At 37.9% G+C, this 23,725-nt stretch overlaps 2 protein-coding genes across 3 annotated transcripts; one reads left to right on the top strand and one right to left on the bottom strand.

Moving 5' to 3' along the window:
* Positions 1-12,152, top strand: g6pd (glucose-6-phosphate dehydrogenase). Of its 2 annotated transcripts, none has more exons than XM_008414184.2 (14): positions 1-179; positions 2,909-2,989; positions 3,201-3,319; positions 5,876-5,913; positions 6,026-6,134; positions 6,228-6,445; positions 7,981-8,139; positions 8,500-8,625; positions 9,478-9,571; positions 9,658-9,844; positions 9,921-10,156; positions 10,907-10,983; positions 11,158-11,250; positions 11,349-12,152. In XM_008414184.2, exons 3-14 carry the CDS (start codon positions 3,206-3,208, stop codon positions 11,437-11,439), a joined length of 1,542 nt encoding a protein of 513 aa, XP_008412406.1. In that variant the 5' UTR covers positions 1-179; positions 2,909-2,989; positions 3,201-3,205; the 3' UTR covers positions 11,440-12,152. The 2 variants fall into 2 exon arrangements, with proteins under 2 accessions (XP_008412406.1, XP_008412407.1); XM_008414185.2 differs by having other exon boundaries at positions 1-183.
* Positions 12,153-13,793: 1,641 nt separating this feature from the next.
* Positions 13,794-20,787, bottom strand: LOC103467628 (glycerol-3-phosphate dehydrogenase [NAD(+)], cytoplasmic). Its single transcript, XM_008414186.1, has 8 exons — positions 20,684-20,787; positions 19,019-19,196; positions 18,440-18,580; positions 18,169-18,307; positions 16,941-17,053; positions 15,604-15,840; positions 15,057-15,163; positions 13,794-14,789 (listed from the first exon to the last, which is right to left on the bottom strand). The coding sequence occupies exons 1-8, from the start codon at positions 20,725-20,727 to the stop codon at positions 14,693-14,695; spliced, it is 1,056 nt and encodes a 351-aa protein (XP_008412408.1). The 5' UTR covers positions 20,728-20,787; the 3' UTR covers positions 13,794-14,692.
* Positions 20,788-23,725: the final 2,938 nt, after the last annotated feature.

Below are 23,725 nucleotides of genomic sequence, written 5' to 3'. Positions count from 1 at the left end.
AAACCAATAAAATCTCTCAGTTTTGCCTTGTCATCTCAACAGGGAAGTAGGCAGCACTTACAAATTCACGTCGTCAGGCTTGGCTTCCGTCGCAGGGAGGGAGTTTGCAGAAAGCCTGCGTCCCGTCTCCGGGTCTGTTCAGGATTTAACAGCCAGGTTATCATCTTCTTAACAAACCTGTAAGTAAGTAGCAGGACTGTTCGCTTCATCGGTGTTAACTTTGACGCTTGTTACCGTTAGCTGCCGTTAAGCTAGAGGCTGTTAGCTTGCTGTACGCTTCAGTTTGGGGTTTGTTTCTTGCTACAACAGCCTGTGAGACGAGGGAGTTGATGGCTGAGCTGGGATGAGAGGTTTGTTATCGGGCTTTAAGCACAGCTACTGCTCACGAACACAATCACTCCTGATTGTCAACAAAGGGCTATATTTAAAGGTAATGTTCGCTGCTGTCAGCTTTATCACGCTGTGTGGTGCAGCAAGGTTTAACCCTAAATACAGGATTTGGGGAGGATTTGACTAATATCATTATGGTTGGATGTGTGCAGCCTTTTTGACATGAACCCAAGGGGCGTGAGGTGCACTTTGTAAAAGAGACCCAGCAGATTAGGAGAAAATATTGAACAAACTACTACTTCCTTATTAGTTGGAATTCACTGCTTTTTAGATGTTAAGCTAGATAAAGTTGTAATTGGCTGGCATTTAGTAATGTTTTACAGTTTCAAGCAACGAGTCCTTGGCTTTCTGTTACTGTAGTATTTAACATTTTTTCATTTGTTTGCTTAAACTGATTTTAGTTATTTTTTTAAGTCTAGTCTTTTTTTCTGAATGCTGAATGTCTGCAGTAATGTTGGTGAAATAATTTAACATACTAGTAAGTATAACAGTGATAATACAGTTTTTATATCGTACATTTTCAGAAATGGTGATTTCAACATGTTTTGTATAATAAATACAACAAACTACAAAGTAAAATGGTTATTAAAAAGGGCAATAAGCTTACAGCAACAATAAAAATGTAAGTCCTTCAGAGACATGACAATACAAGAGCAAAGACACTAAGAAAAATCTAATAAAAAAAAAGTTTTAAAACTAAAAGTAGTCAAAAAGTCAACATCTCTGAAAGAACAGGTGTCAAAGTCCAGTCCAAATTTGGATGCATCTCTGCAGCACCACATCTGAATAGAATAATTGGGTCATTAACAAGAGTTTGGCTAACTTATCTACACAAGAAGGGGGTAATTAAGTCATTTCACTCCAGTGTTTTGTACCTGTGGCACATCTAAAAACTGAATGACACCGGCCCTTGAGTACTGGAGTTTGACACCCCTGTCTCAAAGCATTGGTAGATTATTGCATCTTCCCTCCTTAGTTGAGTCTGGTGTATCAACTGTAGTTCATTCAAAGCAAGATGGTTTGGGTTCCTATCCCAACTGGGATCTCTGTGTTGAGTTGGCATGTTTTCCTTTTGCATATTTGGGTTTTCACCAGCTTTTTCACACATTTCAGAAAAATGCATGTCAAATTCATGAGGTTAATAATTAGTCCTATAAGTGCTGGCGACCTAACTATGGTTCGCCCAACCTCTGACCCAGTGACTACTGGGATGGGCTCTACCACTGCCCCACCCAATAAACAGGGTTAAGTAGGATGGATGACTTTTCTTTCTTTCTTCTTTTTGATTAATGGAAAATGATAAACCCAGAATTTGTGGTTTCGTTCACCTTTAGCATATTTGAATAAGCAGTAGTTAAAATTAATCATTAGCCATCACATGAATGACACGTGATTATTACTTTTAGAAACATTAAAACATTGCTAATGTATTTACTTTATTGTTTTAAATTCTGCAATTTGTTTAGCAAGTCAGTGCAGACAGCAGTAACACTAAAGCAATGGTGAATTTGAGGTAATGTTTTTTTTTGTTTGTATTTTTGTTTTGGTTGTACTTTAAAGATGTTTTTTTTTTTACGGAAAACAAGTATGGAATATTACTGAAATTTAGAAATGAGCAAATATTCAAAAGGTTTTTCTTTAGCTTTTCTTTAGTGTTGCATATTTATTAATATCATGCATTTCAGCTTGGGCATAATAAAAAAATATGACATGCAGTGACAGAAAAAACATCAGGAAAAGAAAAGCATTTATGTAGTTGGATAAAAAGCCTCCGCTTGCTTTGCATACTGTTGAGAATATTTCAAACAGCTTCATATGGTTTTTGTCTGGAATATTATTTTTAGATTGACGTGTCTTCTAATGTTTATGGAAGCATCAGTTCTATTGCGTTGAGTTTGAGGAGCAGATGGGATATTACACAATCCAGAAGATGTCAAGCTTTATAAATTAAGAAGTCCCTTATATTTACCTTTGTTTATCCTTTTTACTATAGTTCTGGATTAAAGGTATTACCCCCTTACATATTTCTTTTGATTTGTTTTAGAAGAAATTTGAGATGATCAAAAATCAGACAAAAATAATTGCGTTAATCCAAAATTATGTTGTTCACCAATATTAAATTTAACTGTAACTACTCAAACTATTACCAAATACATCCTCAAATATAATTAATAGAACCGTCTAGAAAAAGCTTTATGAGGAACATATAATGCAACTTTTAAAGCAGTTCTGTCCAAAACTTTTAGACTATCTTGTTATTTAATACGAGAGTCAGTTCTTTTCAACTCTACATTTTTCTCCAGGATGAGAAATAACTACTTTAACTCCTAGAAAGTTTTACAAATTGGCATCATGAACTGAAATTGACCACACTGTATTATAACAATAATTGAATTGGAGTGCATCTAATATAATTTTAATGTTTGATTGAATTATATATTTCTGGATTTGTACTAATGCTGTTTGATTCATAAAGCATCGGCATCAATGTGGCATCTCTTCCCGTGTCACTCTGCAGAACGCCACCGTCTCCAAAAACACGGACCCGGTCTCCAGGAAGTGCCCTCAGACTCCAGGACAGGGAGCTCAGCCACACCTGGTAAGGCCTCCATAGAGTCCTGAACACCAGGTCATAAGGTCACTCTGTGATACATGTAGGAACCAAGCTGATGGTGGTCTATCCTGTCCTTCACATCTCTATTAATAATCTCATCTGTTGTAGGCTTTAAAAACTTTTTGCTGAGTAAAAATTCTGGTATAATCTCCTTTATTTGCCTCTTTTTTTTTTTTCTTTCTTTCTGATTTTTCAGAGAAAATGACGCTTCCCCTCTCTCGTTCGGAGGTGTTCGGCGAGCTGCGCCAGGAGCTCTACGACGATGAAAAGTTCCACCAGTCCGACGTGCACATCTTCATCATCATGGGAGCGTCGGTGAGCACCCAGACCTGAGGGATCATCACTTGTTCTCTCTGACCTGCCGTTTCTATTTTTGGTTCTAGTTCCACTTTTAGGCTTGGACCTTTGGCCGCTGCTTCCTGGAAAGTGTTTTGAAATAAAGAGAGTAACAATTGCACCGATTTCAACAAGCTGTGAGCAAATATCGCTTGAGCCGCTTTCAAAAACCTCAAACTTTGATAGTTCCTCTTTGTGTTTTGGGAAAAAAGTAAAACATTTTCAGATTCTGTTATTTTTATTTGATATTTTTTGCAGATTAAATCCATACTTGATGTTTTTCTGGAAAAAAGCTTCAGTTATCCAATTGTCTTTGTTCCTCATATCTTTCTGTCAGTAAAGCTACTTTCTACTTTATCAACTTAATTATAGGAGAGAAAAAAAGTTGTAGTTCCTGCTTTTCAATTGTCTGGTTTCAGGAACCATTTCATTTGATGCAATCTGAGACCATTCATTTCCTTCTTTCTTTTTGTCTTGCATAATAATTTGCTTAATCTTCCTGTAGGTTTTCATATTCCTCTTTCTTCTCTAGCAGTTTGTTCTTGAGACTTAAAGCTCAAGCGTTGGGGATTAAATCTCTAAAGAACCACATTTGTTTTGAGCTTTTGACTGCTGGTGTGCTTCTTTCTCCTGTAGTTTACTCTTTGTACAACAGAGTGGGCTTTTTTTGCAGCGTCACGGTCTGTCAGCACTTTTCTTTCAATGGGATCTGCAGCCGTGTCAAGGACAAGGCCAGGCTGTGTTCAGCTGGTTGTGCCTCTTTTATGGATGTTTGGGCTGTAAAACTACTTTCTCTAATAGAGAGTTTGACGTTTAACACAAAGAGAGACTCTTTATCTCATGGTTAATTCCTTGACTTGGTTGTTTTTGGAGAGTTAGTGTTGCATTGCAGGCTGTTGATCAGAGTAATGAGTGTAAATTCTCTCTGGGAGCAAACAATCTTAAGCAAAGTGGCAGAGTTACAAGTTGGGGGAGCTCCCAGACGAGGATTAGTGTTTTAAAGGGAAACGAGGAACAACTAAGCTTGTTGGCTTGCATGTGAGGTCAGAAGTTCATTGTTGTGGGAATTGCATTTTAATTAAGTTGACTTCTTATATTCATGCATGTCACACATTTTGTACTTTAATTAAGGAAGCATTTTAATAGATTAGAATAACATGGGAAAGTTCATTTTTGGATGTTCTGTTTGACTAATTTATTTAAGTAGCAGTGACGTATTTCGATAAAGTTTTGTTATTGCTATATATCTCACAAAATTAGAATATTGGAGCCAGGACTGCAACTAATAATTATTGATTATTCATCCAATTATTCTGATTAATTTTCATAAAAATTGGCACATTCTATCAGTTCAACCACTTAATCATTTTTATATAATATTAGAAAAACATTAAATAAAAGATGCACGTCAATTATTTTAAAATAAAATCATTTATTTTTTTAAAATGCAGTGATAGACTTTCTTTAGTGAATGGTTGATCATCTGCAGCTAAGAAAATATTTCTAACATCAACTTGTGAAAACTCAGGCTGACTTTACAGCAACACAACGTCGTGATGATTTGTTGATTATTTGTTTTGATTAATAGATTTAGAGTTCATATACTTCATTATATGACGTGACGCTTGATTAGTTGACGATTATTTCAATAATCTTTACGTCATTATTAATCTGATTAAATTAATTTTCAGCTTTAATTATAATTCTGTTATAGAAATTTTATGTTCTACAAAAATAACGAAGAAAAAAACATAGAATCTGTGAAATTCAGTGTAAAGTTTTCTCTTAACTACTTAAGCCTTTTTATGCTATGTTAAAAGCGTGTTATGAGTCAGTCGGTGACTGTTTGGATGTGAAATCATAATCTGTGTTTTCATCCCTGGATTAATGATCACATCACTGTAGCTGATTAGCCAACAAATTAAACTCCACTGAAGTATTGGAGGAGGAAGATAAGAGATAAAGCTGATGAGATCGATTTTTAATAGGCTGGCATTTCTGTTTGATAAATCATTCTTTTGTGTAATATAATAGATTAAACAGAAACTGGATTTCAGATTAATTTAAATAAATTTGAGCGATATCTTTATAGTTAATCTATACAAATTTTACTTTTTGATTTGAGTTTTTGAAGAGAAATCCCCTATTTCAGTCTATTGAGAGAGACTGTATGTTGCTGTTGCTCATCCTCGGTTTCCGAGTTACCGCGATGCTTAACTGGGATGGACAGACAAAGCAGTAGTTGTGTGAATGTAGATTAGTTTTGAAGCAACAGGTTCTTCAGGAAGCAGCAGGTCCGTCAGTCTTTCAGTCTGTTGTGTCTTTGTGGTTTGCTTTTGTCCCAAGGGGATTATCAAGGTTGTGTAACTCCTGAATGAGACAAAGCTGAGTGTTTATCTAAGTATATGGAATTATTAGTAATGCTGAACCAGATCTGGGTTTTGTGGGAAATCTGTTATAAAGGAATGTATCTGGCTAAAATGCTACAAAAATAAATGATTCAACTCCTTTCTAATGATGTGTTTGGGCCTGCAGGGGGATCTGGCAAAGAAAAAGATCTACCCAACTTTGTGGTAAGTGATCCTCAGTAGTAGAGCCGAACCTAATGGAAGGGAAAAAAACTTCCTAATCTGTAACGTCAGGAGCGGGTTGTAATAAAAAATCCTCTCCTGTTTTCTGTCCCAGGTGGTTGTTTAAAGATGGCCTCCTCCCTGAGGAGACGTACTTTGTCGGCTTCGCTCGCTCCGACCTCACAGTCGACGCCATCCGAACTGCTTGCATGCCATTCATGATGGTAGAATTTGGCCTTTTGATGTCTAGCTTCATAAAATTAAACTAAGTTACATCCTACTTATAGATGCGTCCACTTTGGTGCCCTCTTACGTAGGTGACGGAGACGGAAACAGAGCGGTTGTCTGCTTTCTTCGCCAGAAACACCTACATCAGCGGGAAATATGCAGACGACGCTTCTTTCTCCAAACTCAACGCACACATGCTGGCTCTGCCTGGAGGACCAGAGGCTAACCGGCTGTTTTACCTGGCTCTGCCGCCAACAGTCTACCACGATGTCACCAAGAACATCAAGCAGCACTGCATGAGCACAAAGTTGGTACCAACTGGCCTCTGTTACTCTCTGCTCTTATTGTTTGTTCTGCATGGCGTTGAACACACCACAGCGGCCTGCTCGCACACTGAGGGGCAGCTTGTGTGACAAAAGGGACCATCGGCAGATTTTTGAGTGGAAATTTTCTACATTTAACTAAAAAGCTTTTTTTGCTTTATTTTCAGTCACTAAGCCATTACCTTTTAAAACTACTTTTTGCTGCAAGTGTTTGGTGTGTGTCTTTCTCCAGCTCTGCAGATGTACAGCTCTGAAAAAAAATAAGAGCCCTCTGCCTCATTAAAAACCTCCTGGTTATTCCACCAAATACTGATTTCTGAACTCATCCCGAATCAAAACGTTAGCGTTGTTGTTTCTGAATGAATATGAACTTGTTTTCTTTGCATTATTTGAGGCCTGAAAACTGCATAATTTTAGTTATACTGACCGTTTCTCATTTTCTGCTGTCAGTAGTTCATAGAATAAAAGAACAATGTTCATTTTACTCATATACCTATAGAAAGTAAAATCAGAAACTGATCATTTTAAATGGTGTATTAATTTTTTCCAGAGTGGTATACGATTTATTTATTTTTTTCCCCTCAATTCCTCTTCACAAAACAAATCTCGGCCAGATTGGACGGAGGGGGAAAGAACATCAGCGTAAAAGTTTTGCTACAGATTCCTTATCAGATTTCTGTTTGGACTTTAACTAGGCCATTCTAACACATGGATATGCTTGACCCAAACCATTTCATCGTCCCGGTTGCACGTCTCAGGTTACGTGAACCTCCTCCCCACAATTATGTTTTTACAGCACCTAATTATCTTTAATTTCCCTTCTTTCTATTAAATTTGACCATGAAGAATGGCATTCCCACAGCATGAAGCTGCCACTATCGTGGGTGATAGTACCAGGGTGAATTGCAGTCTCAATCTGCCACAGGTGGCATTTTGCATGCTAGGAGAAAAAGGTACATTTTGGTATTATCTGAAAAGAAGACATTTTCAACATTTGCTTTTGACCAATTTATTCACACACAACTGGACTCTGTTGACTCACTAGTTGACGGAAAGTGGTTGCATTGAATAAAGTGCACTGAATACAACTGCATGGCACGCTTACTGAGTTTTAAATGGTAAACATTTGGCATTTGTCCTGATTATTTAAAATGTCAAGCAAAAATAAATCAAACTTATTCTGTTTTCAGCTTCCTCTCCACTTCTTTGTCATGTAATAACTCCATGTCTTCAGAATAGCCTAGTTTTGTGGTTAGGATTGTCAGGTGATGCCAAGAGGGCCTCTGGTTTTAATCTCAGTTAAGCAAAGCTTTCTTTGTGGTATTTAGTCGTCTCTTGTGTCTGTGGGAAAATCTCCAGCTTCCCACTGACCATGAACATGAATCTTGGCTTGGAAATGTGACTTTTCGAAGGACAAGTGTGGAAATGTTGGAACTTTTAAAAATATAATTGTTGAGACGAGCAAACTCATTCATGAGGTTTCTGAATGTTGAATCGTCTTCCTGTGTGTGCCGGTTAGGGGCTGGAACAGAGTGATTGTCGAGAAACCTTTTGGACACGACCTCCAGAGCTCAGAGGAGCTGTCCACACACCTCTCCTCCCTCTTCAGCGAGGATCAGATCTACCGGATCGATCACTATCTGGGCAAAGAAATGGTACAGAACCTCATGGTGCTCAGGTACGAAAACCGTCCTCCCATCTCACTTTGCTGTGATACTTTATAAAGATTAAAATACTGAAACACACTCTGCTTATTTTTCATTAGTTTGCTTTAGCTGTAGCAGCGTCTGACTGACCTGCAGCATTTTAATAAAACCTAAATGCACTCTGAGCTGTGTTTTTAATTTCACGCTGAAATGACTGTCTGATTAAAGCAGGATTAAATTAAATTACTCTGTTTTCTAAAAGCTCCTGCGATTCATCTAAATTAACCAAGAACAAAGCTGAATATAAATGTTGGTGTGTTGTCATGAGCAGCTGTCTGCTTGCTTTGTGTTCTGCTGAGCTTGAAAGAATAATGTGGCGTCGTTCTGTGCAGGTTTGGGAACCGAATCTTTGGGCCGATCTGGAACAGAGACAGCGTCGCCTGCGTCGTTCTCACCTTCAAAGAACCGTTCGGCACTCAGGGGCGAGGAGGATACTTCGACGATTTTGGCATCATTCGGTGAAGAGGGGGGAGGGGATTGAAATGTACAAATATTTCACTACCGGTAGAATTATTTCAGAATAATCTTGGTTTATAATGAATAAAATAAAAACTACAAAGTACAGAGAAACAACATATTTATGCCAATACAGAAACTCTAAAAAAAAAAAAAAAAATCAAACCTTTTTATTTTACCTTAAGAAAAACACTGACATCATCGCCCCCTGGTGTTAGTAATGTGTAAACACCATTTCCAGTAGGACATCAGTTCCTGTTGGGTTTTTTATTCCTGTTTAACCGTTTTCGTTGATTTAGCCATACTTTTAGGATAATTATCATCTTTCTCTTCCCTCTACTCTCCATTTCCTGTCCATTAACTATTCATTAAATTCTTCCAGAAAACCTTTTAAAAAAGTCCAGAAGTTGTCCTTGTTCAGTTTTTTTTCAAAGCTCCAGCTGTTATAAACTTTTTTCATTATCGCTCAGTATGTAGTTTTAGCCACATTTTGATGAGCAACACCTTACAAATACAGACTTTAAAAAAAGCTGATAAAAATGTAAAACATAAATACAAACTTTGGTTTGTTGGTTCATTTCTTTGTCCAATATTAACTGTTTATATGAGTTTTTTCATGTGGATTTTTGTTCTGGTTGAATAGAAGATTTTTGTACTTTTGAGGATGAGAGATTATTCTGCTGGAATAAAAATGAATTGATTTTGCAGCTGTTTGTAACAAATTAGGAAACATAAAATACAGTTGGTTTACGGTGCTTAGTAGCTTCTACATTTATCCGAACAGTTTCCCTGTGATCTCGGGCGTCTTTGTGTCTTTTGCGTAACGATCTGTTTGTTCCCTTTGTCCCGATCAGAGATGTCATGCAAAACCACCTGCTCCAGATGCTCTGCTTGGTTGCCATGGAGAAACCAGCCTCCACCAGCTCCGACGACGTCAGGGATGAAAAGGTGCTGAATTTATCTGCTGCAAACAAACAAATGCTTCACATTTACCCTCGTTACCGATTCATTCAAAACCGATTTTCCTGCTGCAGGTGAAGGTGCTGAAGTGTATTGCTCCAGTGACCATGTCCGATGTGGTTTTGGGTCAGTATGTGGGGAATCCTGAGGGTGAAGGAGACGCCAAGCTGGGTTACCTCGACGATCCCACCGTGCCGAAAGGATCAACTCAGGCCACCTTTGCCACGGCTGTGCTCTATGTGCACAATGAACGCTGGGATGGTAAAGAGAACCAACTCTTTAAAAGTTCAGCAATCGAGTCGTCTTTTTGTAAGGCCTTGAAAATGTTCCTGCACAGGCGTCCCGTTCATCCTGCGCTGCGGCAAAGCTCTGAACGAGAGGAAAGCCGAGGTGCGGCTGCAGTTCACAGATGTCCCAGGAGACATTTTTGACAACAAGTGTCAGAGGAACGAGCTGGTGGTGCGAGTGCAACCCAACGAGGCGATTTATGCCAAGATGATGAGCAAGAAACCCGGAGTTTACTTCAGCCCTGAGGAAACGGAGCTGGACCTCACCTACAAGAGCAGATACAAGGCAGGCTGCACCTGATTTGTTTCAAATTTTAAACTTTTCAGTGGCATGACAACAAACCTAACTTTAGTTCACATCAGAATTTTACATGCATGATTACTGTGCCTGTAAGCAATTTGAGAATGCCTTGACGATTATGTAATTGATTTGCCCAAATAACTTCTGCACTTTTACAAGTCTGGTATATTTTTGAGTACAGCTTCCACATTCATCAGTAGAGACGAATAATCATATAGAAGCATAAATATCCAAATTTATAGCCATCAGAGTTTGATGTGAAATGTGTGTTTACTTTTACAAATGTATTCATTTTTACCAGCAAAGGGTAAAGTAGACAGTGAGGTAACTGGTAACTGTTTTGCAGTTCTCTGTACTTTAGTTAGATTAGAGGTATGATGGGATTTAAGTTGTGTGTAATTCATAAAAACGCATAATGTGGAAATATTGAACTAATATCTCAAGATATCAATCAGGAAGTTTGGGCACAAATGGGTCTTCCACACGGACATTAACCTGAGTCATACAGCTAAGTCAGCAGGTTAAAAACGATGTTTACAAATCACATATGAGAAACGCCACCTACAATTCTGACTCCGGCTTTTAGCTAATCGAAATAATTTTGGTAATCCCATCCGACCTAAAATAAGATTCTTGATTGGATTTGTCAGACAGTAAGGTGGGAAAATGTTTGCATAAAGTTGTTTTAAACATAAACCAGATGTTTCAAACGGACTAAAGTCTTTTTGTCCCCAGGATGTGAAACTCCCAGACGCTTATGAGCGACTCATCCTGGACGTGTTCTGTGGGAGCCAAATGCACTTTGTACGCAGGTCGGTTTCTGTCCCGCCGCACTGGCCTTGTTAAACCTGCTAATCCTGCATGAGCTTCACTAGATGGCGCCAACGTGCATTACCAGTTTGATATCTTATCAGTTATGAAATTTGAGTTGCAAATAAGTTGACACTAAATTTCCTTGAATATTGTGACTCTTCTTGTTGCTGCAGTGATGAACTGAGAGAAGCATGGCGGATCTTCACCCCTCTCCTCCATCAGATTGACAAAGAAAAGCCAAAGCCGATTCCTTATAAATATGGAAGGTAATGAATACAAATTCTGCCTTCTGGGGAAAAGTTTTTTTTTTTCTTGCCATGAACCCAATTTGTGACTGTTGTGTTTTTTTTTTTCTTTCTTTCAGTCGTGGCCCCTCGGAAGCAGATGACCTAGTTAAGAGAGTTGGATTTCGTTATGAAGGCACTTACAAATGGGTCAACCCTCACAAACTTTGAATAGTAACGAGATGCAGGAGCAGAGGTAGAGTAGGAGGGGCGCAGCAGAAAAAGTGAGCTATCCAGGAGAAGAGCAAGAAACGAATTCAAAACATTTAATGTCCTCAGGTATTATGAATTAATTGTAAGTGCCCAAGCGATCATTGATACTTAATTTTTTTTTTTTTTATATATACAAACTGAAACAATGTCTTACTTTATGGCGAGACCGACTTCGATCTAATTGACAAAAGCAATGAAGGTGAATTTAAGTTTCCCATCATGACTTGGTAACAGGAACAAGCGAACATCAGCTGGTGGCAGAACAACGCCAGCTGTTAGTCTTACACTTTTTTATTTCTAACTTCTGATTGTAATGCTGTTAAACTTACTCTGCATTGGTAGTAACACATATAGGATTGTTTTGTTTTGCTTTCCCTGTTTGGGACCAAAGACGTAGAAAGTGTGGGGGATAAATACATAAATTAGCACAAATCTTTAAGTTTTGTGCAGAACAAGCAATACAAGCTGGGCCTGCGCTCGCCCAGATCGAAGCTTCATTCCACTTTGTTTACATTTTTTGTTTTCCATTTATTGATTCTATATTTGAACACATCCAGGCAGCAGGTTTTTCTTGGCTACAAATCGGCTGAATGTAATATTGAATGCTGCTGCTCTCTGTGTAAAAGTAGCGATGCTTCCATTTATTTGAATAAACTAGTTTTGCTTCTTTATTCTGTTTTATGTTTCATAATTTGACACATTGAAAAGAAACAAGTTTACCTAAAGGAGCTGCATAAAACCTAAAAGGTTACAAAAAGAGTACCACAGGGAGCTGTACTCTCACCATTTAGTTTCACTTTGTATACCTCAGTTCTGTCAGCAGCAGAAATATTCGGCTGATTAAGATTTCTTCTGTCATCTTTTGGGGTGGCAGCTTCAGATCCAGGGACTTAAAAAGGCTCAACAACCCAATAAAGGGCGTTGGTTCTGTTCTGATGAGGATCTGGAGATGATGGAGCAAAGAAGGATTCTTCATAAAATTAAGAAAAATTATGGACAGCCCTCACCATCGTTCGACTGCTTTACAGCAGTGTTTTCAGTCAGAGGCTTCTTCAGTCACTGTAACACAGACTGCTACAGGAAATCCTGTCCACAGCCATCAGCTTCTACAACTGAAACCTTGGATAATGAATTGCATTTAATTTCTCTCTGGAATCAAAGTATTTTTGAATTTGAAGAAAACTTTTTTTTTTTTTTTTTTTTTTAACCCCAACTTATCTGAAATGAGGTTTTTAACAAACCAGAAGATTTCTGTACACAACTCAAAATTAAAAATACACAATAAGTAGTTTATAACTTTAAAGTAATAAACTTTCCTAATGGTATCACACAGACTAGTTACTAAAGGGTAGTCTGGTCAGGGCACGGTATCAAAACTTTAAAATTATAGCTCTAACATTTAGTTTCAATCTTTCATGAGTTGTAAGAAACGGTTTTATGGTCTTTCGTGCTGTGAAAAGGTAAGTCTGCCCCTTACAGATTTCTTCTTTTAGCAAAAAATAAAATTTAAAACGCATTTTCAAATATAGTATTCAGGAGTCACTGGGTTTATCCTGTAACCTGTTCAGGATGAACTTCACTTCTTCATCCTCTCACTCTAATGAAAAGCAGGTGTAGACTGAATGGATGGATGGATGGATGGTTGTATTAAAAAGAAAAAGAAAATAGAAACCAACCTGGACTAATGTGAAAACAAAAGGCTAAACTGAGTTTGAGAGAGTTAAACTCCACCAGCCACACTCAGGAGTGATCACTGCCTGACCTGCAGAATCAATAAATCAAATAGAAACGATCTGATGACACGATGCAGGCAAAACCATCAACATCCGTCAGTCTGGACCAGATCACGACGGTATTTCTGAAGCATCGGTGAACCCCAGTATTTCACAAATATAGAAAACTTGGAAGAGTTGTTTGTCTACTAAAATGATTCCAAAAGCATCTATCACTCAACCAGGAGATCACAAAAACACTGAACCACTAAAACAGATGACCTCAGTGTTACCTGCTAACCCAAAACAAAAGACCGACACTTGCATAACTACAATCTTCCTCCCAAATATCTTTGGGAAAATATTCTGTGGACTACCAGGAAAAACGTTTTGGACGTTCTGCATCCAGATACATGTGGCGTAAAACTAGCAGCAGCATTTTTAAAGTAACACAAAAGCAGACAAAAAGAGGCTGTTTTGGGATCTAAACTTAATCCTGCTCAGAAAAATTCAGCCATTAGTTTGTGCCTCAAGTTCAGGCACAAAAATGTGACGCAGCAACATTTGCCTTCAACGTTACTAAGGAAAATATCTCCAAACTTGATTTAACACCAGGAGTGATTTATTCAGACAGATGAAGATATTCTTTAACATAATGTCTCAAAGTACAAACATGTTTAGGTTGGATCACAGTAACAAATAATGGACGGATGTTATCTGACAATACAACACAGCTTTTTTTTTTAAAGAAACCCAAATCCATTATTAGGGATCTAACACTATTGAGCAACAATTTACACAAGATCATTAAAGTACTTACTCTTTGAATAAAACATTTAAAATTGGCTTCTCACAAACAGAAAATTGGCTGCCTTGAGGAGTAATTCACCTAATTACTGAAAAATGTTAATCTTCAGTTTTAAATCAAAATTTTGGAACAATTGCACAGAGTTTGGGTTTCCCTGTTTCAAGGCCGACCCTTCAGTATAAGGCACATGAGCTTTGCACGTTAAAAGCATCGTTTGATTACAGTACAGGAGGGCAGAGTTAGTGAGACAGAATGTAATCCAATAACTCATGGTGGTTCACTGGACGGACACATTAATGCTGTAAAACTATTAAAAACATTAATAACAGAGCGGATTATGTAGTAGCATATAAACACTGATAATCAAGGTCACATTATTTTTTGATGTCCTACAAAGAGTGGAGTTCAGTCTAACTGCAATTAAAAACGGACACCATAAAATCTGATTAAGATCAAGCGTAGAAACATAAAAATGTTTTTGTCTGACCACCACGTGATCAGACAAAACAAATTATCCTTCAAGTTTCTCTTAACATCTGGAAACGGGACGAAATCCCGATACGATATGTCAGAAATAGACCTTGTGCAGTTTCACCGTGGAGTCGAGGCGTCGCGCGAAAACCGCAAAGCGACGAGTCGCGCTCATCGAGCGTGAACAGAAAAGAGAAGGCACTCTGCCGGCTTCACCTCGTCACATGTGCTCTGGGTGGTTCTGCAGGCAGCTGATGAACTCTGACACCGGGTGGCCCTGGAAGCAGATCTGATACACGGCGTTGAACAGAGGGAACCTGAACAGGGACAATGTGCATCTCGTTAGCGCAGCTTAAAAAAAAACAAAAAAACATAACGGTGCAAGAAGAGGCAAAAGTCCCAATGTTCTTCTATAAAACCTCCACCCAAAGAATAAAAAATATAATCCAGGAAAGACCTTTAGTTGGTCATAAATTTATGAAGTACAATCATACAGAAAACTAAAAACACATCTACAAAGTATTAATGGAAGCTTAAATAGAGAAACAAGTGACAATCACTCTTCACTTTCCTTCTCGACTTACTTATCAACCAGGTTTTTGTGCTTGAGGATGAGATAAACCTCAGCAGCTGTCGCTGGTCCCTGCAGCTTCTGTCCGTTCAGCATCTCCTTCTCCAGTTCCTCGATGGACTGAGACAAACATGCAACAGAAAACGCAAAAGTTTAAAAAAAGAGCAACAAAACACACAAAACTGCAGCCAGCAGTCAACATGAAATAACCTGTTAACTGCTATTCATCTAAATTAATGTGTATATCACCCAAAAATTCATTTAGTAATTAAATTCTAAGATTTAGTTACATATAGCTACAAGGTGAAATTTTCAGATATTTTTGAATATTTCAGATATTCTCATGCTCGGAAAATTTGAATATCACATGAGAATGATGAAAAAAGTTCTTTAGCATTTCTATTTTGAAACGGCGACTTCTTAAAACCGTTGTTGGTACCTTCCAACATTTTTTAAGGTTTACCGACAACCCGAGATAAACAGATGAAAGAAAAAACAAAAATAATTGATTGATCGAAATTTTTTTTTAGAGAATCAGACAAGAAAACTGAGGGTCTCACTTTCCCCGTCTTGACGAAGGCTTCAGCGACTCTGCGGTTGCGGCCGCCGTAGCAGGTCGTGATGAGGTCGGCCACGCCGCAGCTCTCCAGGAAGGTCGCTGAGGAAACCGGCCCGACTTTGCAGAAAATCTTGGCGAAAGCAATCATCTCCATCAGGCCCAGCCTGATCACTGCCGCCTTCGTGTTGTCCCCGAAGCCCAGACCGTCGCAGAAGCCTGCGCCCACCGCAACAATGTTCTGCACAACAAAGACAGCGGGGAGCGTCAGCAAACCCCACAGGTGGAAATAAAAACCCGGAGACACACCTGCAAACTCTGCAGACAATCTGGAGAATTAATGACATTCAACTAATCCGTCCCATCAGTGAATGAACGAGCTTCATCATCTTTCTCATTAAATCCGCAGCATTAATCACATCCCTTTATTCCTCTGAGCTTTTTGGAGATTATAACCTCAGTCTGGCTAAATTGGTTTCTCCTCCCTTTTATCCACACACACCTACACCTCGCGCTTCTCCTCCAACGAAGCTGTGCCTGAATGTTTGAGCACTGCAGACATAAACATCCAACAAAACTACAGACTAACTGAAGAAATATTTGCTAGACAGACGCGGAGCTCATATGAAAATCTAAAGGTCACACTAACTAGCAGATTCTGAAATAGACTGCAAAAAATAAAAAAACAGATTCTGGGAGGTTCAAAACTGAAAGAAAACAGTGTTTCTATATTTTAAAACATTTACACACAGACCCTGCCTGCACTAACAGGAATATTTAGCAAAAAGTGGCATTTTCTCCTGCTCTAGTCTGTATGAACCTGTGCTCCGCATACAAATGCAGTTTTTGGAGAAAAATGTTGAGATTTTTTACCATTTCTTTTTGCAGAGTGTGTGTTTTCCACACAGACTGGACAAACAATGAGTTTTACAATCAATAAAGTACTATGACTATGTGCCCACAATTGCTGTCTTTGTTAGAAACAACCATAACAATGGGTTTTGCAATAACATGCACTTTCAAAACTCCCTCAACATTAAATATGACGAATATATTGATTGGAAGAAAACATCGCACTGAGACAAAGGAAATGACGGCTCAACCTTTTTCAGTTTTGTACTTTTGCATCTCCTAATATAATTCATGCTCTTAAGCTTTTCCATGTTTTGTTACAGTAAACCCCTAATAAAATACACTGAGGTTTTAGATTGAAGTAAAAATTGTGAATATTTTTGCAGGATGCTATGAATAGTTTCTACCCAACATGGCAGAATAAAATAAGAAGAACTTGTTTGAACTTCGTGTTAAACACTGACACCTCAGCTTTTTCTGAGAGCTCACCTTCAGGGCGCCACAGATTTCCACCACATCGTATTCCTCCACTACTGTAACTCTGAAGTTGCTGGTCTGCATGAGCTCCTTCAGGAGAGTCCCGTGGTTTCTATTCTTACAGCCTGCAAGTTTAAAAGAAAAACAACTGGCTGTGTTAAAGGTGACCCATTGTGCTTCCATGAGCAGGTTAGGAAATCTGTACAAAACATGTTCATTACATTTAAATACAAATAAGCTGCTGCTCTACACGCCCCCCAACTCAACATTTAAACTGAAAATGGCTGCACACAGATGCCCAGTTATACTATTGTAAAGGCTTCTCCCAGTTTATTGTAAGCCTGGTGGGCCTCCAGGCTTTACTTACCAGGCTAAGTATTTTTTTTAAATGTTTGCATTTGTTAAGACTTTATAGTTGATGTTCAGGTAATTAATCTTCCAATAACACATAATTATCAAGTAATATTTTCAAATTTCCTGTCAACTTTAAACATTTTTTAACTCAAAAACACGGGAGGCCGCTGGATGAACGAGCGCCCCAACCACCGGGCTTAGCAAGTTCTCTGGGGGAAACCTTGGCTTGTATATCTTTGAGAAGCAGAAGTAGAGCCTCCAGCACAACTGACAAGAAAGCAGCAAGTGGTTTCTAAATGGCAAGTCAACAAAAACAACACTTCTCCTTTCCAGCAGCCATTGTACAGCCCAGACAGTGGTAAAACCAGATGACCAAATGTCATCTGATGCTGAAGCTCCACTTGGGTTGCTAGGTGACGAGCTAGGCTTTGCTGGGGTTGCTAGGTAACAAGCAGTGCCTGCAAATTTGTGATGTTACATTCCAGAGGTTTTTGAGATTCATTTCCCCAGACACCAATAAATTACAGCTCTTTTCTGGATCCTCAAAAACACTTTACATTGTAATCAATCATTCCCATTCACGCATGCATTCACATTAATACATTAACTTGTAGCTAAATGGTTTTTTTTAAAGTGCTAGGGCAGTTTTTAGAAGCAGTAGAGTCCCAAATGAAAGTACAAAATGTGAATTTTGCACAATATGTCCCATTTAAAACAGAGAAACAGGCTGAATTTGTCTCAATATTCCCACAAGTATTAATTCTGCTGAAAGAGGTTTGCTGGCAGTAAATCCTATTACAGACACACAAACAGAGGAAATGACGAAATGTTAAAAAGGTCAAATTGAGAATGCGCCGCCTCATTGCCAGTAGTTCATCAGGCTCACCAATAGTGGTTTCACAGAACTTCTCATCAGCAACCTCATTGGCAATGTTGGCTCCCATCAGCACGCTCATTGTGATGCCGAGTTTCTCCTGGATCACATCAGAGATGAGTTTCAGCCCATCAGGCCCCTCGTCTACTCCCTGCAGGACGCAAAATGTGCAACAGTTGGTGTCTGGGTCAAAGATCGCATTGCGTCATTTGGCCAGAGCTCCGAGATGAAAGGTGAACCATTATCTGATTTTAAAATCCAGGCACAAAGAGCAAAGTCAGACCTTGATGAGGGATATTCCGAGCGCGTCGCTTTTAACCTTTCCCTTTATTGTGTCGCACACTTTGGCGATGAACTGGTGCGGGATCACAAACACCAAAATGTCTGCGTCGCTGGACGCCTCCACCAGGTCCGGCACGGCCAGCTGGGAGGAAGTTGTTGCAAAACAAAGACATTTTCATTGAAAAGCCCGCCGCTTGACTCTAATGAAAAGTGACGCTTTAAGATCAGATAGAAACATCTAAACAAGCATGTAGCTGATTAAAAAGGGCCGGTCCAAAGCTTTATGGGGCTTTGTCATCATATTCTTTAACTTTAATGTATTATTATTTCTCAATATTTGTTCAGGATGATAGCTATGTTATTTTTTGACATGTTCATCTTTAATATTAGATTAATTTAAAATGTTTAAATGAATCATTAGTGACCCGTCTAATTAACTGTGGTTAAATATATGCGCATCAACATAACATGTAGAAAATTATGTAGCACTTCTTCATTCATTTTTTTGGTGATTGTGGCATTTCTGGCCCTCCATACTCTGATGATAACATGAAAATGTTAGAGATCAACGGTTTCTTACCACATTTGCTGGCAGCTTGTGCCCAGGCAGGTACTTCACATTTTCATGGCTGGTGTTAATTATTTCGGTCAGCTTGCGCCCGTTCACAGTCTCCTCAAACACCCACATTTTTACTATGTTGTCAAATTTGGGATTATGAGCAACATTGGCACCAACAATCTTGGCAATAGCAGAGCCCCTGTGTGATTAACAATTACAGGTTAGTGTTTGACCTACATTGTGTATATGACAAAACCTTTATGGCTTCTTCTCTTCACACTCCGTTCTCTGACCTGCACAAACTGATCAAAAGATGAACTGACTTTGTTCTAGTTTTTTGGTTCTCAAACTGTGGCACAACTAACCACTGGTGGTACTCAGAGGAAACTCTAGTATTAGTTATTTTCCAGGTAATTATGAAGGAATTATCTGTTGCATACCTTTAACAAAAACTTAAGAGAATTGCCATCACTCCCAATTTAATACAGATAATCTCATTATCTAACTAAACATACACAGCTAGTGAGACATTATTTTTTGTGATTTGTAATAATAGTTATTAAAGCTTTACAGACAAGGCAGCCATTTTGGATTTTTAAATCAGAATTGGTGAGAAACCTTTGAATTTCCCACTCTGAATTATGAAGAATTAAGAACTTGTTAATTTCAACTTCAGAGTAAAAAAATATTGTAAGATTAATACTAAATCCTCTATTTATTCATTATCAGTGGATAAGACACTTTTCTTTTTGCTTCTCTTAAGTTACCACAAAGTTTATTCATGGCAGCCATGTTGAATTTTGAGGTCATTGTGGAAAACCTGCGACTTTACTTAGAAGTTCGACTTCTAATCTTTCTACTAAATGTTCTTCAAACCTGGATTTTTCATCAAAATAGAACGTATCATTAAACAGGAAACTTTTGACTTTTTTTGAAGACTTAATTTTTGAAGTGGCCCTAACCATCTTCCATATTTAAAACCACATCCCCCATCTAATCATGCAATGATTTTGTTCTGAAAATTGTTGCACAAATGTATGGCATTCTCTTATAAAATTAGACATTTTTTAATAACAGCTAAACTTTAATAATTTAATTCCTATAATTATCTGGCTGAACACTAGAATTTGGCATAAAATGTGTTTTAAATTTTAAAAAAGTGTGCTACATTCCTAGCAAAAAATAATAATAAACATCTAATAAAATTTAATTTGGGTTGAAAAAGAAACTTTAAATTTGAGCCGATTTTATTAGTTAATGCAGAGCAACTGCTTTCTTAATTTAAATTCTGTTATATTCCTTTAAAGAAATAAAGTTTACACGTTGAGTTCAATGTCCAGGATTTATGAATGGACAACTGGCATTGAGAACAGGCTAAGCTAATGCACACTTGTTATGGCTAACTTCAAGGGCAAAAAACACCCCAGTAATCGTGACTGACATGCGGTCAGTTGTTTTTGAAAACTCAGCTAGTTTCTCAGCATGTGACTGAAAGCAGCTGCTGCTCCTGCTACTGAAGCATTTTTACAGCAGCGGTAGGAGGTTACTGACAGGCTCAAGCTCCATTCACCTTCCCCACTGCAGAGTACTGCTAGTTAAAGACACCAGACACAACGTGTCAGCTGTGACGTCCCGCAGGAAACCTGACGCATCCTGACAGCCCGTCACATAAACACATCAACTTGCCAGTTTCCGGAGCCCACGATGCAGACTTTCTTCGGAGCTGCCATTGGTGAGGAGATGCGGCGCTGAGTCCCGGAGGTGAAGCCGGAGCTGCACTGACTGCAGTCCTGTTATGAAACAACTCTCTGTTTTTATTGGCCTGTTCGCGGGGGGGGGAGACACCGGCCCGCCCCGTTCAAGCGAGGGCTGAGCCTGGCGCTTCATTCAGGGGGCAAAGGTTAGCAGATTAAAGGTCCGACTGCGAGTATTTACTGTGGAAAACTCCAATGTCTTATTAGGGCTTTTACACGATAAACCTTTGGCTGCACAGTTGGACCGTTACACTGCAAAAACAGAAACTCTTACCAAGTATTTTTGTCTAGTTTCTAGTGTAAATAATTTAAGACACGACCAACTAACAAATACATGTTCGGCAAGATATAGGAGCTTGTTTTAAGTAAACTATTTCTTAATGTTGACAAAAAAGTACAAGATCCACTGGCTGATTATTTAACTTGTAACAAATGAAATAATCTGCCAATGGAACAAGCACATTTTCATCAATTTTAAAGAATTACTGACTTAAAACAAGCTCCTACATCTTACTGAAAATTTACTTGTGAGCCAGTTTTGTCTTATTTCCAGTAGACTAAGATATTTGCACAAGTAGAGAAAAATACTTGATAGGATTTTGTGTTTTTGCAGTGCAGAGGGCAGAGTACCCAAAAATTGTACTCAGGTCAAAGTAGCACTACTTCAACATATTTTTACTCAAGTAAAAGTAAAAAGTATCTTAGAAACTACTCAAGTAAGAGGAGAGAAATATTTTTGTAAAAATGCTCCTCAAGTGCTGAGTAAGTACAAAACATTAATCATTTAATATTTAAAAATTACATAAACAGATGGAATAAAATGTAAAGTTATATGAAAATGAAAATTATTCATATAAAACCTTATTATAAAATAACAAAATTAGACAAACATTTTTCCAAATCAATTTCTTTCACTCTAAAACTTATGAAACGTTAACAAAAACTCCAGGTGTGTGTCTGGTGAAGTTTTACTTAAAACAAGTTTCTTTTATTCAATGAAGTTACTCACAGTGGGTCAAACATCTAGACGTTTTACTCAGGTAAGAGTAGAAATACGTCATAATCAAGTTACTGAAGTAAAAGTAAAAAGGTCAGAGGTTCAAATCCCAGCCTTGAGTCCTTCTGCATTGAGTTTGCTTGGTCTCCCTTTTACGATATCATAAATGATCCCAGAAGTTACTGCGGTAAACAATAAGATTGTTGTTTTGAGACCATTTTCAAGTAGCATAGTGGTAAAGGCATAATAATGCAAGAACACATTCGAAAATGAGTGAACTTTAAATTAGAATGAACATTTTACACTGGAACTGGAAGACATTTTAAAAGCAACGGAGACAACAAATAAAATAAATTACACAAAATTGTTCTTTAAAAAAAGTTAAGACCAAAACACCAGACTGAAGACTTTTATCAACCAGTTTTAGGTAGAAAGAGAGAGAAAAAATAAATAAATAAATAAATCATGCAAATGAAAATGACTGAGCTTGATTTAATTTATAATGTGATTAATTTATTTACTACTTATTGCCAGAAACAAGACTGTTAGCTTTGTGTCTCTCAAATATAATCCTGGTAATCTGTGCAGGATTTATTTACTCTATCTCTGCTGGAGAGACACAAAGGAGTATCGACGGATGGATAGTAGACATAGTGCAAAAAATGTAAGATATTAATACTTTTTTAGATTTTTTAACCACAGAACAGTAAACAATGTTACAAAACACAGTTTTGTTTGAAGGTTTTCAAGCCACAGGCTTATCTGCAAACTCAGTCATTGATTGGACCTTTTACCAGATTAAATTTATGGTCGGGGCGAGTGTTTTATCATGGCGGCACATAACAAGAAGAAAGAAATAAACAAAAGATCAATAGAGCTGCAGTAGGAACTCCCTTATGAGGCTGTTTCACTAAAACTGAAGCAAAGAGTGAATCACCTTCATTTTTTATTCACTGTTAAAGTAAAACTTTGAAGGTAAAAAATGAATTTGTTAAAATAAGTTAAGCAGAAGAAACGGTGGGCAAAACAAACAAACAAGGCCCATGGTTTCTCTGGAGGAGCTGTAGAGATCCACAGCTCAGTTGACACTAAACAAAACCTGATCTTACAAGAAGAGCGACCAAACACAAATGTATTAATTTTAAGTATATTATACTCCAGTTATATTTTTTCTCCAAAATGTTTTGTACAGCTATGACTCGTTTCAGGTCTTGTGAATCCAACATAAAATGCAGAACGGACAAAATCTCTTTGTGAGCGGTGAGCAGTTGAATCCTGGTCCAATCTAAATTCACTCTCATCCAGTACCACAATAAACTTACCTGTGATCTTATTCTTTTTCCTAACTCTTCCCATTAGAATCGGCTGGACTGATTGATGGTGTTGGCTGTACTGCTGATTCAGGAATGTTGTAACTAACTGGGAAGACTGGGGTCATTAGAAATCTGTCTGGGAATCACCTTTCAGTTCCTGTTTCCTAATGAAAAACATCAATTAGGCTGTATAGATTTTATATCTTGGATTTAAATTACCGGTCCTGTCCCAACACTCCCAAGTCCTTTTTATTGTGTCCTCTCTCACAAACCAGTTAATGTTTTTTATCTTCCCAACATCTGTGGTACATTAATGCAAATTTATCTTGACTTGTTTAGTTTTTTTTCTTTTCATTTTAATCCTTCACATATTGGCATGTTTGGTGCCTGGTAAGCCCTAAAGTTTGGCAAACTATATTATATATATCAAAATAAATGCAACATTTTGACATTTTAATAAAAAGTAGACATATTTCTCTGTGTTCAGTTTCTCAAAGCTAGGAATTTAGAATATGCTCATCTGCAGTTTGGCCTTGGGAAACACCAAACTGTTTGGGAGACATTTGGGTTTGTGTTAGAACAAAACAGAGTGTGACTCTAAATCTAACATTTATTTTGAATAAAAATATGTTGAGCAAATTCCTTGGTCAAAAACAACCATGAA

Source organism: Poecilia reticulata, linkage group LG7 (genome assembly GCF_000633615.1).
Source record: "Poecilia reticulata strain Guanapo linkage group LG7, Guppy_female_1.0+MT, whole genome shotgun sequence".
Classification (NCBI taxonomy): Eukaryota; Metazoa; Chordata; class Actinopteri; order Cyprinodontiformes; family Poeciliidae; genus Poecilia; species Poecilia reticulata.
Note: the sequence above shows the minus strand (reverse complement) of the source record. Positions and strands in the feature narration are given on the sequence as shown.

Excerpts from the sequence above, each read along its gene's own strand:
- g6pd (XM_008414184.2), top strand. The coding sequence starts at position 3,206 with ATGACGCTTCCCCTCTCTCGTTCGGAGGTGTTCGGCGAGCTGCGCCAG. Across the intron at positions 5,914-6,025 it reads AAGATCTACCCAACTTTGTG|GTGGTTGTTTAAAGATGGCC; the intron begins GTAAGTGATCCT and ends TTTCTGTCCCAG. Across the intron at positions 9,845-9,920 it reads GCACAATGAACGCTGGGATG|GCGTCCCGTTCATCCTGCGC; the intron begins GTAAAGAGAACC and ends GTTCCTGCACAG.
- LOC103467628 (XM_008414186.1), bottom strand. The coding sequence starts at position 20,727 with ATGGCAGCTCCGAAGAAAGTCTGCATCGTGGGCTCCGGAAACTG. Across the intron at positions 18,308-18,439 it reads TCGGAATATCCCTCATCAAG|GGAGTAGACGAGGGGCCTGA; the intron begins GTCTGACTTTGC and ends TGCGTCCTGCAG. Across the intron at positions 17,054-18,168 it reads GTTCTGTGAAACCACTATTG|GCTGTAAGAATAGAAACCAC; the intron begins GTGAGCCTGATG and ends TTAAACTTGCAG.